Source organism: Ruditapes philippinarum, unplaced genomic scaffold, assembly GCF_026571515.1.
Source record: "Ruditapes philippinarum isolate M1 unplaced genomic scaffold, ASM2657151v2 ctg4218_1_1_1_1, whole genome shotgun sequence".
Taxonomy (NCBI): domain Eukaryota; kingdom Metazoa; phylum Mollusca; class Bivalvia; order Venerida; family Veneridae; genus Ruditapes; species Ruditapes philippinarum.
The window spans coordinates 5,198-20,774 of NW_026852101.1; the positions used below are offsets into that span (position 1 = coordinate 5,198).

Sequence of the window (15,577 nt, forward strand, 5' to 3'; positions counted from 1 at the left end):
TCTGTGTTAAATTTGTTATGAATTTTATCTTTAAAGGTGAGCACAACCACAAGAAGTTCTAGGAAACATAGGTAGAGGACTGAAAAATGGACATCAATATAAGAAATAGTAATTTAAATAATCAGAAACACTTGAAACAAATCTAAGAATTAAAAACAGTTTATCATTGACAGATTAAGAGCAAAATAATTGCTAAAATTTATAAGACAACCAGAACCTAGCTATCAAACCTGCAGCTAGAAAAATAACTGTTTGTGCTATAGTGAATGTAGGATGTTCTATTCTGTATTTGGACTAAAGGATATGTATTAAATTTTGTGAAAGAAATATGTGATCATGTTAAACTAATAAAAATTCCACCCCAAACATTCCTGTGCTGAATTTCTTCAGAGAATTTTAAATTTTAAGAACATTCAGGGATGCTGGAATTAGGCTGGATTTTTTTTCCATGTTATTCCATCAAGGCTGGACTATTTACCATGGTAAAAAGTCCAGCCTCTATGGTTGGCAGACACATGGAATACCCTGGAAAAAAATCCATACTTTTGTTCCAATACTCCATGTACATGGAAAAGCATGGAATAAAGTCCATGCTTTTCCATGGAAAACATGGAAAATGTTCCATGCAGCATGGAAAATGTTCCATGTTTTTTCCCTGTTTTTCCAGCCCATTTTTTCTCAGCTTCAGGCTGGAAAAGGCTGGAACATTTTGTTCCAATACTCCAGCCTCTTATTTTCCATGGAAATCCCTGGAAAAGCATGGACTTTTTACACCCGGGTAATGTTAAACTTTATTTTATATTTTAACTCTTTTTCTAAAATCTGTAGGAAATGAAATTTTGTAAACTTACTTTAGTTACTGACTTGTTAAAATGTAACTTTATATTGTACTTATTACATGTTTTTCATATATTATATATTATTTGAATACATGAAACTAAGTTCTTATTACATTGAATATTGATTTTGTAATGTTAATTTAAGTATTTTATTATTTACATTTTGTTGATGTGGTACCTGTTACCTATTTTAATTATCAAAATGTTAAACTCATAATGCTAAGTGAGTAATTATTTCCCCAACTTAATTTTAATTAATTATTGTTATTATTTTGAAATAAATTGTCTAAGAATTTTATATATTGACATACATTTATTGAGAACTCTTAATTAAGAATATTTCTTATTATACATTGTATTTGTAAATATAATTTCTTGGACTGTCTAAAATAAAGGATATTTTGACTTATACTGTCTATGTGTTTTTCTACAGACTGTAAACAAAATAAAAATCCATCCCCTAAGAAACGCAGTTCGTAAAACTATGCACATATACTCGTATGTATGTATGTATGTAAACTTGTATGAGAACTGAATCATTGCGTACGGTTTCACTCAATAAATATGATACATGTATATATTTCATCACTTATGAAATAAGTATTGCATAGGTTGCTACATTCAAAATTTAAATTAATAGATATACATTACCACCAATAAACTACAACTTTAAATTGGTTTGCCAACTGTTTAATTTCTTCATTTCATCAATATTTGTATTTTTAAAAGGTTTTGTATTCATGTGAATAAACCAGTCTTAGCATTTGAGAAATGTTTAAATCATGACAACATGCTAATTCTTACTTGTAAGGAAGTTAAAACTTAGTCTTTGGAACACATTTACAAATTGTAAATGCATTTTACTTGTTCTAACGTAGATGTTCATTTTAAGTTAAGTAGGATTTTTGTTACATTTCAGGCAACTTATAGGCAAAAGAAGTTACAAACTCGAGAGTGTATAAAATATGGCAACTATGGCCGAGACGGATTCGATTGAAAGGGGCTTCCGTCGGCTCTCGTCTATTTTTCATCCGCCTGTTCTGGACGCCCATAAATGTTATAGATGCAAGGATGCAGTCTATCATGCTGAAAGAATGGGACCCGTCCACGAGGTCATGTACCACAAACATTGTTTTAAATGTGTTGTCTGCGACCAGCATTTGACAATGAAAAATTATTTTACTAGTCAGGTAGACCCTAATGACAGGGATCTTTATTGTTCGAATCATTATCCGCGAGTAGGCGCGGCTAAATACGGCCAGAGTGCCATTGGTATTCGGGGACCCGTGAAAGCTCAGGAAAACTTCAGAAAAATGAGCAAGAAATTAGACAATCAAGTCCGAAAACCAGGAACTGTTCGTATACCATCTTACGATGCTCAGGCAATAGCTATCAAAAGGATTTTAACATCGCCAAAGGCACAGGAATACACTGCAGCTGTGAATGCACAGGCTCAAAAAGTGAGTTTGCCCCCTGACGCAATGGGTATCAAACAACCAATTGCAGCCCAAAAACTCAGTAAAACAACACAGCAAAATCATGCAGGACATATGTACCAACCAAAGGTAAATGTATATTATACTTAAAGTGTGAATGTTATTTTATAAGTGGATCTATATATTGTCAGTTTTGATATCAAAACTTTGAATTTCTGACAATGGAAGATTTCACAATAAAGGACATCTCCATTGCAAAAGAACTCTACCTTCCTTAATTTTGGAGTTATTGCCCTTTGTTTATTTTTACACTTTGAACATTGTCCAGGACATAGCTCTGAAAGCAAAAGAGATATGAACAAGACACTTTGTAGGTAGATAGATCTAATGTGGTAGATGTGCAGTGCAAAAGAACCATAACTCTGCCTTGACTAATTTTGGAGTTATTGCCCTTTGTTCATTTTTACATTTTGAACTTTGTCCAGGACATAATGCTGACACTATAAGAGATATGAACAAGACACTTTGTAGGTACATGTAGATAGATCTCATTGGGTAGATGAGCAGTGAAAAAGAACAGTAACTCTGCCTTGCCTAATTTTTGGAGTAATTGCCATTTGTTCATTTTTTCAATTTGGACTTTGTCCTGGACATAACTATAATTAAGAGGTATCAACAAGAAAATTTGTAGGTAGATACATCTCATTGCTTAGATATGCAGTGCTAAAGAACCGTAACTCTGCCTTGCTTATTTTTGGAGTTATTGACCTTTTTATGCCCCCGCCATGTAATGGCCGGGGCATATAGTACATGGCGGGGGCATATAGTGTTACCCTGTTCCGTCATTCCTTCCTTCCGTCATTCCGTCATCATCAGTTTCCGTTCATTATCTTAGTAACGGTTGCACACATTCAACTCAAATTTGACATGTGGATATGTCATGAGAAAATACAGGTCAAGTTCGAATTTGGTCATGGTTCGATGATTTTTGGCAGAGTTATGGCCCTTTTACTTTGAAAATAATATAAAATTTTCAGTTTCCGTTCATTATCTCCCCAACGGTACAACACATTCAACTCAAATTTGACATATGGATATGTCATGAGAAAATACAGGTCAAGTTCGAATTTGGTCATGGTTTGATGATTTTTGGCAGAGTTATGCCCCTTTCACTTTGAAAATAATATGAAATTTTCAGTTTCCGTTCATTATCTCCCCAACGGTACAACACATTCAACTCAAACTTGACATATGGATATGTCATGAGAAAATACAGGTCAAGTTCGAATTTGGTGATGGTTCGATGATTTTTGGCAGAGTTATGCCCCTTTTACTTTGAAAATAATATGAAATTTTTAGTTTCCGTTCATTATCTCCCCAACGGTACAACACATTCAACTCAAATTTGACATATGGATATGTCATGAGAAAATACAGGTCAAGTTGGAATTTGGTCATGGTTCGATGATTTTTGGCAGAGTTATGCCCCTTTTACTTTGAAAATTATATGAAATTTTCAGTTTCTGTTTATTATCTCCCCAACAGTACAACACATTCAACTCAAATTTAACATATGGATATGTTTTTGGAATGCCCAGGCCAAGTTTGAATTTGGTCATGGTTCAATGATTTTTGGCAGAGTAATGCCCCTTTCACTTTGAAAATAATATGAAATTTACAGTTTCTGTTCATTATCTCCCCAACGGTACAACACATTCAACTCAAACTTGACATATGGATACGTCAAAGGAATGTGCAGGTCAAGTCCAAATTTGGTCATGGTTCAATAATTTTTGGCAGAGTTATGCCCCTTTCACTTTGAAAATAATATGAAATTTTCAGTTTCTGTTTATTATCTCCCCAACAGTACAACACATTCAACTCAAATTTCACATATGGATATGTTTTTGTAATGCCCAGGCCAAGTTCGAATTTGGTCATGGTTCAATGATTTTTGGCAGAGTAAGGCCCCTAACACTTATGAATAATATGAAATTTACAGTTTCTGTTCATTATCTACCTAACAGTGTTACATATTCAACTCAAATTTGACATATGGATATGTCAAGGAATGGGCAGGTCAAGTTGGAATTTGGTCATGGTTCGATGATTTTTCGAGTTATGTCCCTTTCACTTTGAAAATAATATAGATACATCTTAGGAATAAGCAGTTTAAGTTTGAATTTGGTCGTGCTTCAATGATTTTGGACAAACTTATCTTTCTTGAATGTTGGAAAAATTTTGAACTTTCAGTTTCAGCACTCATACTTTTGTTGAAATGTATGTAGCCATTATTTTGGCTACAAATATGAAATATGCTATTTTCAAAAGGTTGAGACTGAATAATTTCAGTGCCTTGAACATTGTATGAAAATGGTTTGTGTTAACATTGAAAAGTTTTAAGGGCTTTAAAACTTAAAATGAAAACAATAATTTGTTCAAAATAAATTGGAACTTAATAATTTATTATAACATCTGAAATTTTGGCTGCATGCGGGGCATCCGTGGCATGATGACACATTTCTAGTTCAATTTTACATTTTGAACTTTGTATGAAACATTACTGTGAAACTACAAGATGTATCAATAAAAACTTGAGTCGGTAGATAGATCTCATTAAGTAGAAGTGCAGTGCAAAGAATAGTCACTCTGCCTTGCCAAATTTTGGAATTATTGCACTTTGAACTTTGTCTGGGACATAACTCTGAAACTACAAGAGGTGTATTTATTTATGTCCAAAACCTATATGGGGAGCATCACCTGGTTCAAACTGACTCTTGTGTTTATTTATTTGCATGGGGATGTACAATGTACAAGTCTGAAATAAAACGTCTGTTTAGTGTGTGTAAGCATTTTTAAAGCATAATTTGTCATTTAAACAATGTCATATCAAGCGCAAATCTGTATCAAATCTTACTTCACAAGTTACACAAATAAAACTTCCAAAATAAAATGGAAACTATTTTAAGAACTGTTTTATTAATTTTTGGCAAGTTTTGAAAAAACTTCAGCAGTTATACTTTCACATTACTTGAATATCTAGGTTACATAAGATTGAGATGTTTATATTGTCTATATACCTAGTGGTGTATCCCTAAGATTGCAGCTTCCCAGAAATAAAAGGGGCCATTGTGCGCCTTTTACAACATACCTGAGCTTTAACAATATAAAGTTCTTACTGAATGCATCCTTATCTTTTGTTTATAACAAGAGGGGGGGGGGGGGGCAACGCTTGACTTTTTACTTTTTCTAAAAGCAAACAAAGAAACGTTTGAACAAATCTTCCTTTTTATAACTTTAATAGGTCTGTCTTGTCACACTGGTTTTGTCAAAGTATGAATCCTTTCCAGAAATAAATAAATTTATATATATATATGTACCATTAAATATATATAATATTATATAAAGTTCAGAATTTGGAAGTTTCAGGAACTCAGAAGTTCGGAATTATCTGAACAAGTTGAAACATTAGGTCAACATTGAACATCAATTTTTTAAGACATGATGAAAAATATAGGAAGCTTAGTAATATTAAATCCATAAAATGGCAAAATTATAGGACTTTTAAAAAGTTATAACTACATTGTATATTAAATTTCATTATCACTTATCACTGAATTTTTGTGCCCCCACTATAGGGGGGCGGCATTTAGATTTACCCTTGTTAATCCGTCCATCCGTCCGTCTGTCCGTCAGTTCCCTTTTTGTGTCGCACGTAGCTCAAAAAGTAATTGACCTAGAGTCATGAAACCTTACAGAAATGTGGATCAGCATGTGGAGTTGTGCACCTGGGTATTTTCATGTGGATATATTTAGTATTTTTAGAGTTATTGCCCTTGACTTAGTAAAAATTTGCAATTTTCAACTTGTGTCGGACATAACTAAAAAAATATTTGACCTAGAGTCATAAAACCTTACTGGAATGTTGATCAACATGTGTTGTTATGCACCTGGGTATTTTTGTGTGGATATATTAAATATTTTTAGAGTTATTGCCCCTGACTTAGTAAAAATTTGCAATTTTCAACTTGTGTTGGACGTAACTCAAAAAATATTTGACCTAGAGTCATGAAACCTTACAGGAATGTTGATCAGCATGTTTAGTTGTGCACCTGGGTATTTTTGTGTGGATATATTTAGTATTTTTAGCTCGACTATTCGATAAGAATAAGTAGAGCTATTGCAGTCACCCGAGCGTCGGCGTCGGCGTCCGAGTCGGCGTAACCACTTATGTTAAAGTTTTTGTAATAGTTCAAATATTTTCAAAGTCCATTGACATATGGCTTTGAAACTTTGCACACTTGTTCACCATCATGACCCCAACCTGTAGACAGGAGGAGGTAACTCTATCAAGCATTTTGACAGAATTATGCCCCTTTTTCGACTTAGAATTTACGTTAAAGTTTTTGTAATAGTTCAAATATTTTCAAAGTCCATTGACATTATGGCTTTGAAACTTCGCACACTTGTTCACCATCATGACCCCAACCTGTAAACAGGAGGAGGTAACTGTATCAAGCATTTTTTTTACTATCAAGCACTAAGAATAGTCGAGCGTTGCTGTCCTACCGACAGCTCTTGTTAGAGTTATTGCCCTTGAATGAGTAAAAATTTCCAATTTTCAACTTGTGTCACATATAACTAAAAAAGTATTTGACCTAGAGTCATGAAACCTTACAGGAATGTTACTCAGCATGTGTAGTTGTGCACCTAGATATTTTCGTGTGGATATTTTGCATAAGGCATTGTCTGGTAGGCCTTTACCAAGATTCTTCAAATAATAGCCCTGGGGTCAAAATTGGCCCAGCCCCGGGGGTCATTGATTTTCACTATATGTACATATAGTAAAAACTTAAAAACCTTCTTGTCTGAAGGTACAAGGCTTAGAGCTTTGATATTTGGTATATCATATCATCTATAGGTACTCTACCAAGTTGTTCAAATTTTGCCTCTAGTGTCAAAATTAGCCCCGCCCCGGGGGTTATAAGTTTTCCTTTTATGTATATAGTAAAAACTTAAAAAATCATCTTCTCAAAATTGACAAAGGCTAGAGGTTAGATATTTTGCATAAAACATTGTGTAGTGAACCAGTCTACCAAGATTGTTCAAATTATAGCCCTGGGGTCAAAATTGGCCCTGCCCCGGGGGTCATTGATTTTCACTATGTACATTTAGTAAAAAAATCTTATTGTCTGAAGTAACAAGGCTTAGAGCTTTGATATTTGGTATATGGTATCATCTATAGGTACTCTACCATAATGTTGTTCAAATTTTGCCTCTTGTGTCAAAATTAGCCCCGCCCCAGGGGTCATAGGTTTTTTTATATGAATATATTAAAAGCTTTAAAAAAATCATCTTCTCTAAATTGACAAAGGCTTGAGGTTAGATATTTTGCATGAAACATTGTGTAGTGAACCTCTAGCATAATTGTTCAAATTATAGCTCTGGGGTCAAAATTGGCCCCGTCCCTGGGAGTCATTGATTTTCAGTCACTTATAATGTACATATAGTAAAAATTTAAAATCTTTTTGCCTGAAGGTACAAGGCTTAGAGCTTTGATATTATGTATATAATATCATCTAGGGGTCATCTACCAAAGTTGTTTAAATTATGCCTCTAGTGTTAAAATTGCCCTGCCCTAGAGGCAATAGTTTTCCTTATTTCCTTATATGTATATAGTAAAAACTTGAAAAATCTTCTCTGAATTGACAAAGGCTAGAGGTTAGATATTTGGCATGAGACTTTGTGTAGTGAACCTCTACCAAGATTGTTCAAATTATAGCCCTGGGATCAAAATTGGCCCCTCCCGGATGTCATTGATTTTCACTATGTAGATATAGTAAAAAATTAAAAAATCTTATTGTCTGAAGGTACAAGGCTTAGAGCTTTGATGTTTGCTTCATAATATCATCCATAGGTCCTCTACCAAAGTTGTTCAAATTTTGCCCCTGGTGTCAAAATTGGCCCTGCCCCGAGGGTGTTGATTTTCATTATGTACACATAGTAAAAACAGATCTTAAACAAATGTTTTCTGAATTGGAGAAAGCTACAGCTTAGATATTTGACATGAAATGTTGTTTGGTGGACCTGTATCAAGATTGTTTGATTTAAACCCTTGGGTCAAAATTTTGCCTTGCCCAAGGGGACAGTGACCTACTTTCTTGTCCTTTAATGCACAGCCATGAAATTTGGACTATGTGCACATTTTGTTTGTAAAATTGAACTTTGATATGAAGTGACCTAGATTTTGATGATGTGACCTACTATTTTGTCCTTTAATGTGCAGCTATGAAATTTGAGCCATGTGCACGTTAATATGTAAAGTGAACTTTGATATCAGCTGGCCTAGATTTTGACAAAGTGTCTTACTGTGTTGTCCTTTGATGTACAGTCATGGAATTTTGGCCATGCGAAATATGACCTTCACCACCAAATTCACTAGATTCAACTGCATTGATAGATTCCTACTCTGATCTTTTATTTGTTTAACCACTAATCTAGATAGGTCAGTGATCTATGCATTATGGCAATCTAAACATTCTGTTCCTACATTACTATTTAGTGTTGTATTAATGTGGTGGCATAGCATTTTTCACAAATGCAATCTTGTTTCAATGCTGTTTTTAGAAAATTGTAATATCAGGACGAGGTTGCAAGTTAATGTCAATTTATTGAATCAAGGTAGTGGGATATTGAATTATTAGCTTTCATTGGACAAACACAGCCATCTATTTTGAAACAAAAATGTTTGTTTACAAGTTTTTATTCGGTTTATCTTTCATATTAAAGTAGAAGTCTTCAGGGGGAGGGGAATTTTAGACTATTTGGTGAAAGAAAGGTAGTAATTCGGCTTGAAGAATTACCCGGATACTGACTACAGCAAAGGGGAAAAAGGCCCTATGAGATAATGAACGTTACCTTTTTCATATAAAAAAAATTCAGGGGAGCATATCAAAGTTGGTAAAAATAGTCAAAAAGCCGAATTAGGAGTCAGATTTCTCAGTCGCTTGTCACGTAAGACAGGGAGAGTTGCTTAATTCAGACTAAATTTATAGTAAATAGTTTCGGGGGCATAAAATAGTGTCGCATATGACAGGGAGTCGTTTAATTCAGAGGTTATTAAGGCAGTCTCAACACAATATATTAATCAAAGCACAGAAGGCGCTGAATTTGTTTGGGTCTCAGAATGTCATTAAGGTGAAGGTTGTGAGATTATAAACCAATTTGTTTTTGTATAGTGCCACCAATGCTGTTTCCAGTGTTAACTGTAGTAAATTGGCTATACGACTAATTGCAACACTGATATTCAATTCGATGAAATTTAAAAAAAAATGAGTTGCCTTAACTCATGGGATTTGAACTCCAGACCTCTCGCTTCCTAAGCGAGCGTGTAAACCCCTCGACCACGGTGAAGTTATATGTTAACAGCCTGAAGAAAACCACATTATTCTAAATTAGGGTTTGTAACCCTTATTAATTTCAATATATATTGTTCACAGTAAACCTGTTGTTTAACACTGATGTAAATAATCATGGAGCTTAATATAAGCATGTATATCTATAAAGAATAACACAATATTAGAAATATTTAACCATTTGGGAACGATTTTTTTTTCCCGAGAAAGCTTGAAAATTAATGCCACTGTCATTTGACAATCTGTATGCAGTGATCTCCCCTTAATTTTTAGCTCACCTGTCACAAAGTGACAGGGTGAGCTTTTGTGATCGCTTTTCGTCCGTCGTCCGTAAACTTTTACTTAAAATGACATCTCCTCATAAACCACTAAGCCAATTTCATCCAAACTTCACAGGAATGTTCCTTTGGTGGTCACCATTAAAAATTGTTCAAAGAATTTAATTCCATGCAGAACTCTGGTTGCCATGGCAACCAAAAGAAAAAACTTAAAATATCTTCTTCTAAAAAACCCAAAGAGCTAGAGCTTAGATTTTTGGCATCAAACATCTTCTGGTGAGTGTCTACCAAGTTTGTTCAAATAAAAGCCCTTGGGTCAAAATTGGCTCCGCCCCAGGGGGTCATTGATTTTCCCTATATGCATATAGTAAAAACTTAAAAAATCTTCTTTTAAAGAACCCAGAGCTTAGAGCTAGAGCTTAGATATTTAGCATGAAACATCTTCTAATGGGTGTCTAGCAAGTTTGTTCAAATAAAAGCCCTAGGGTCAAAATTTGCCCTGCCCCAGGGGGTCATTGATTTTCCCTATATGCATATAGTAAAAACTTAAAAAATCTTCTTTTAAAGAACCAAAAGAGCTAGAGCTAAGATATTTAGCATGAAACATCTTCTAATGGATGTCTACCAAGTTTGTTCAAATAAAAGCCCTGGGGTCAAAATTGGCCCCGCCCCAGGGGGTCATTGATTTTCCCTATATACATATAGTAAAAACTTAAAAAATCTTCTTTTAAAGAACCAAAAGAGCTAGAGCTAAGATATTTAGCATGAAACATCTTCTAATGGGTGTCTACCAAGTTTGTTCAAATAAAAGCCCTGGGGTCAAAATTGGCCCCGCCCCAGGGGGTCATTGATTTTCCCTATATGCATATAGTAAAAACTTAAAAAATCTTCTTTTAAAGAACCAAAAGAGCTAGAGCTAAGATATTTAGCATGAAACATCTTCTAATGGATGTCTACCAAGTTTGTTCAAATAAAAGCCCTGGGTCAAAATTGGCCCTGCCCCGGAGGTCATTCATTTTCCCTATATGTGTAAAACTATAGCAAAAATTGAAAAATCTTCTTTGAAAAAACTCAAATAGCAAGATTTTAGATATTAATCATGAAGCATCTTCTAGTGAGTGTCTTCAAAGTTTGTTCAAATAGAAGCCCTGGAGTCAAAATTGGCCCCGCCCCGGGGGACATTGATTTTCCTTATACAAGTATAGCAAAAACTTAAAAATCTTCTTTTAAAAAACCCGAATAGCTAGAGTTTAGATATTAAGCATGAATCATTTTCTAGTAAGTGTCTACAAAGATTGTTCAAATATAAGCCCTGGGGTCAAAACTGGCCCTGCCCCAGGTGTGTCATTGTTTTTAACTATATGTGTAAAGAAAAAACTTTAAAAAATCTTCTTTTAAAAATCCCAACGAGCTAGACCTTAGATGTTTAGCATGAAACATCTTCTAATGGTTGTCTACAAAGTTTGTTCAAATAAAAGCCCCGGGCTTTAAACTGGCCTTGCTCCGGGGGCCTATGTACAGGTGAGCGACTTCAGGGCCATCATGGCCCTCTTGTTTGGTGTTACTGTACATATAAAGGGAAGTAACCGCTTCGAGGAGTTCGGACTACTTTCTGTTTTTGCAAATAAGCACATCAGGGGCTGAAATTTTGCCACCATCATTTGTTTGGTCTGATGACCCAAACAAATAAAAATTAAAAAATATTTTTGTCTAAAGGTACAAGGCTTAGAGTTTAGATATTTGGTATGAAATATCATCTATATGTCCTGTACACTTACATGCCATAATATTTAGGCTAATTTCCGGGACACTTTTCATTTAGAGGTGGGGCATTGATCAGCAACTGTATTTTTTCTAAAATTTACATAGTTGCATACAACCTATATTACCGGTATATTACAACTTGCAAATTTAATGACTCATAAACAAGACAAAATGTCAATGATTATTAACAGTTTTTCTATCATTTAAGGCTAGTCACAGAATAGAATAAAGCTATGTTTAGTACTGACAATTAACCATGTCGTTTGGTAAAAATACCTGAAACATTCCCCGAATCCTGTAGATTTCATCACCTCATTTTCACAGTGTTTAGGGGGGGGGGAGGGCATTTAGATTAACCCTTGTCCGTCCGCAATACGGAATAGGAATAGGGGGCCATCTTACTGTAAACAGAACAAAAGAGAACAATAGAGTTCATTGTAAGGGGCCATTGGCCCTCAATTAAACAATAGAAAATAACAAGAGATGATTTATATCCCTAATTATATTCCTGAGATGATTATATCCTTATAGCCCCTTATTCCATTTCTGCCGGATGTCTGTCCGTCCATTCTCATTTTGTGTCGCACGCAGCTCAACCTAGAGTCATGAAATTCAAAAATTGGTCTTGAGCTGCTGTTGTCAACCTTTCTCTGTTTCTGTAATGCCTTCAGCTGAATGTACCAAACTGAAGGTACCTTGCTCAACCTCTAGTGATGATGGTGTGGTGTACCCATAGCGTCACCCCAACCTCACTGTATGTGACCTCCTGTTCCACCATCCTTTCAACCCACCACATCTCTGCTTTACTAAAACGCTGTCTTACATAAAGTGTATGCCATGTCAAAGTGGCCTGTGTAAAAATGTCTGAACTTTGTTTGACAGTACATATGCACTAAAAACAGGGAAAAAAATGCTTGCTTGCATGCTTTCTGTCACACTGTATCAGGAACTTCCCAATAAAAACATCTTGGTTTGGGTCATTGCTTATTTCAAACTATGCAAAATAAATAACAAATTTTTTATGCCCCCGCCATGTAATGGCCGGGGCATATAGTGTTACCCTGTTCCGTCATTCCGTCCTTCCATCCTTCCGTCCTTTCGTCATTCTGTCATTCCGTCATCATCAGTTTCCGTTCATTTTCTTAAGAATGGTTGCACACATTCAACTCAAATTTGACATATGGATATGTCATGAGAAAATACAGGTCCAGTTCGAATTTTGTCATGGTTGCATGATTTTTTGCAGAGTTATGCCCCTTTTACTTTGAAAATAATATGAAATTTTCAGTTTCCGTTCATTATCTCCCCAAAGGTACAACACATTCAACTCAAACTTTACATATGGATGCGTCAAAGGAATGCGCAGGTCAAGTTCAAATTTGGTCATGGTTCAATGATTTTTGGCAGAGTTATGCCCCTTTCACTTTGAAAGTAATATGAAATTTTCAGTTTCCATTTATTATCTCCCCAATGGTACAAGACATTCAACTCAAATTTGACATATGGATATGTTTTTGGAATGCCCAGGCCAAGTTCGAATTTGGTCATGGTTCAATGATTTTTGGCAGAGAAATGCCCCTTTCACTTTGAAAATAATATGAAATTCATTATCTACCCAACAGTGTTACATATTCAACTTAAATTTGACATATGGATATGTCAAAGGAATGGGCAGGTCAAGTTGGAATTTGGTCATGGTTTGATGATTTTTTGGCAGAGTTATGTCCCTTTCACTTTGAAAATAATATAGATACATCTTAGGAATAAGCAGTTTAAGTTTGAATTTGGTCGTGGTTCAATGATTTTAGACAAACTTATCTTTCCTGAATGTTGGAAAAATTATGAACTTTCAGTTTCAGCACTCATACTTTTAGCCATTATTTTGGCTACAAATATGCAATATGCTATTTTTAAAAGGTTAAGACTGAATAATTTCAGTGCCTTGAACATTGTATGAAAATGGTTTGTGTTAACATTGAATAGTTTTAAGGGCTTTTAACTTAAAATGAAAAAAATAATTAATGCACCATCTGAAATTTTGGCTGCATGTGGAGGCATCCGTGGCATGATGACACATTTCTAGTATTCTTTTCATAAAATAGTGCTTAGCAAAAGTGAGTAGTATAATTATAATTAACATTTGAATGCTTTACTTACATAACAAAAATGCTGGTTTATTTGATGTTCAAAAATGTTGAATTTGTTTTTATGTTGATCAGCTTTATATCCACCATGTTTCATTTGAATACTTCATAATCTCTTTAAAACCTATACAAATACCAAACTTGTCAACAAACTACCAAGTGCATGTCGAGGTTATATTTACTTTACTTTAAAAAGACCCCTCTGTATATAACACTAACATTTTCAGTCAGTGTTTTCAGCGGTATATATTTATTATGCCCCCGCCATATAATGGCTGGGGCATATAGTGTTACCCTGTTCCATCATTCCGTCCTTCTGTCCTTCCGTCATTCTGTCATTATCAGTTTCCGTTCATTATCTTAGTAACGGTTTCACACATTCAACTCAAATTTGGCATATGGATATGTCATGAGAAAATACAGGTCAATTTCGAATTTGGTCATGGTTCGATGATTTTTGGCAGAGTTATGCCCCTTTTACTTGGAAAATAATATGAAATTTTCAGTTTCCTTTCATTATCTCCCCAACATTATTACACATTCAACTCAAACTTGACATATGGATATGTCATGAGAAAATACAGGTCAAGTTCGAATTTGGTGATGGTTCGATGATTTTTGGCAGAGTTATGCCCCTTTTACTTTGAAAATGATATGAAATTTACAGTTTCCGTTCATTATCTCCTCAACGGTAATACACATTCAACTCAAAATTGAAATATGGATATGTCATGAGAAAATACAGGTCAAGTTCGAATTTGGTCATGGTTCGATGATTTTTGGCAGAGTTATGCCCCTTTTACTTTGAAAATGATATGAAATTTTCAGTTTCCATTCATTATCTCCCCAACAGTATTACACATTCTACTCAAACTTGACATATGGATATGTCAAAGGAATGCGCAGGTCAAGTTCGAATTTGGTCATGGTTCAATGATTTTCAACAGAGTTATGCCCCTTTCACTTTGAAAATAATATGAAATTTTCATTTTCGGTTAATTATCTCCCCAACAGTATTACACATTCAACTCAAATTTGACATATGGATACGTTAAAAAAATATGCAGGTGAACATGATTCAATGATTTTTCTGCAGAGTAATGCCCCTTTCACTTTGAAAATAATATGAAATTTTCAGTTTCTGTTCATTATCTCCCCAACAGTTGTACATATTCAACTCAAATTAAAGATATGGATATGTCATAAGAATGCATTAGTCTATTTCGAATTTGGTCATGGTTTGATGATAGCTAACAGAGTTATCCCTCTTGAACTTTGAAAAAAAAATCAGAAATTTTAAGTTTCCGTTCATTATCTTCCCAATGGTTGTACACATTCAACTCAAATCTGACATATAGATATATCTTAGGAATAAGTAGTTCAAATACAGTCAAACTTCGTTCGCTCGAACTCGGAGGGCCTGTGCAAATTTGTTCGAGAGATCGGTAGTTCGAGCCAACCAAGGTTGAACTATTATTACATAGAACATAGGCATAAAGGTTTTCCAGCTTACATCGGTCAAATGATAAATACGTCAATATAATTGTTTGTTAGTACATCATTTAAATACGTCATACTTATAATTATTACCCTTTTGAAAACAGTATTGACGGTACACACTGTAAATTCATGCATATTGTAATTGGTTGAGTTTGATTGGGCAATCATTATCTAAACTGTGAACAATGTTCAAAATATATT

At 34.5% G+C, this 15,577-nt stretch overlaps 1 protein-coding gene across 1 annotated transcript in view; it reads left to right on the plus strand.

Moving 5' to 3' along the window:
* Positions 1-1,758: 1,758 nt before the first annotated feature.
* The window catches only part of LOC132749237 (hillarin-like), a gene marked incomplete at its 5' end in the record, with an annotated part of 45,163 nt that continues 31,344 nt past the window's right edge, over positions 1,759-15,577 (plus strand). The window contains 1 exon segment of the mRNA XM_060738960.1: positions 1,759-2,404. Within this exon segment, the coding sequence (XP_060594943.1) occupies positions 1,805-2,404 (600 nt within the window).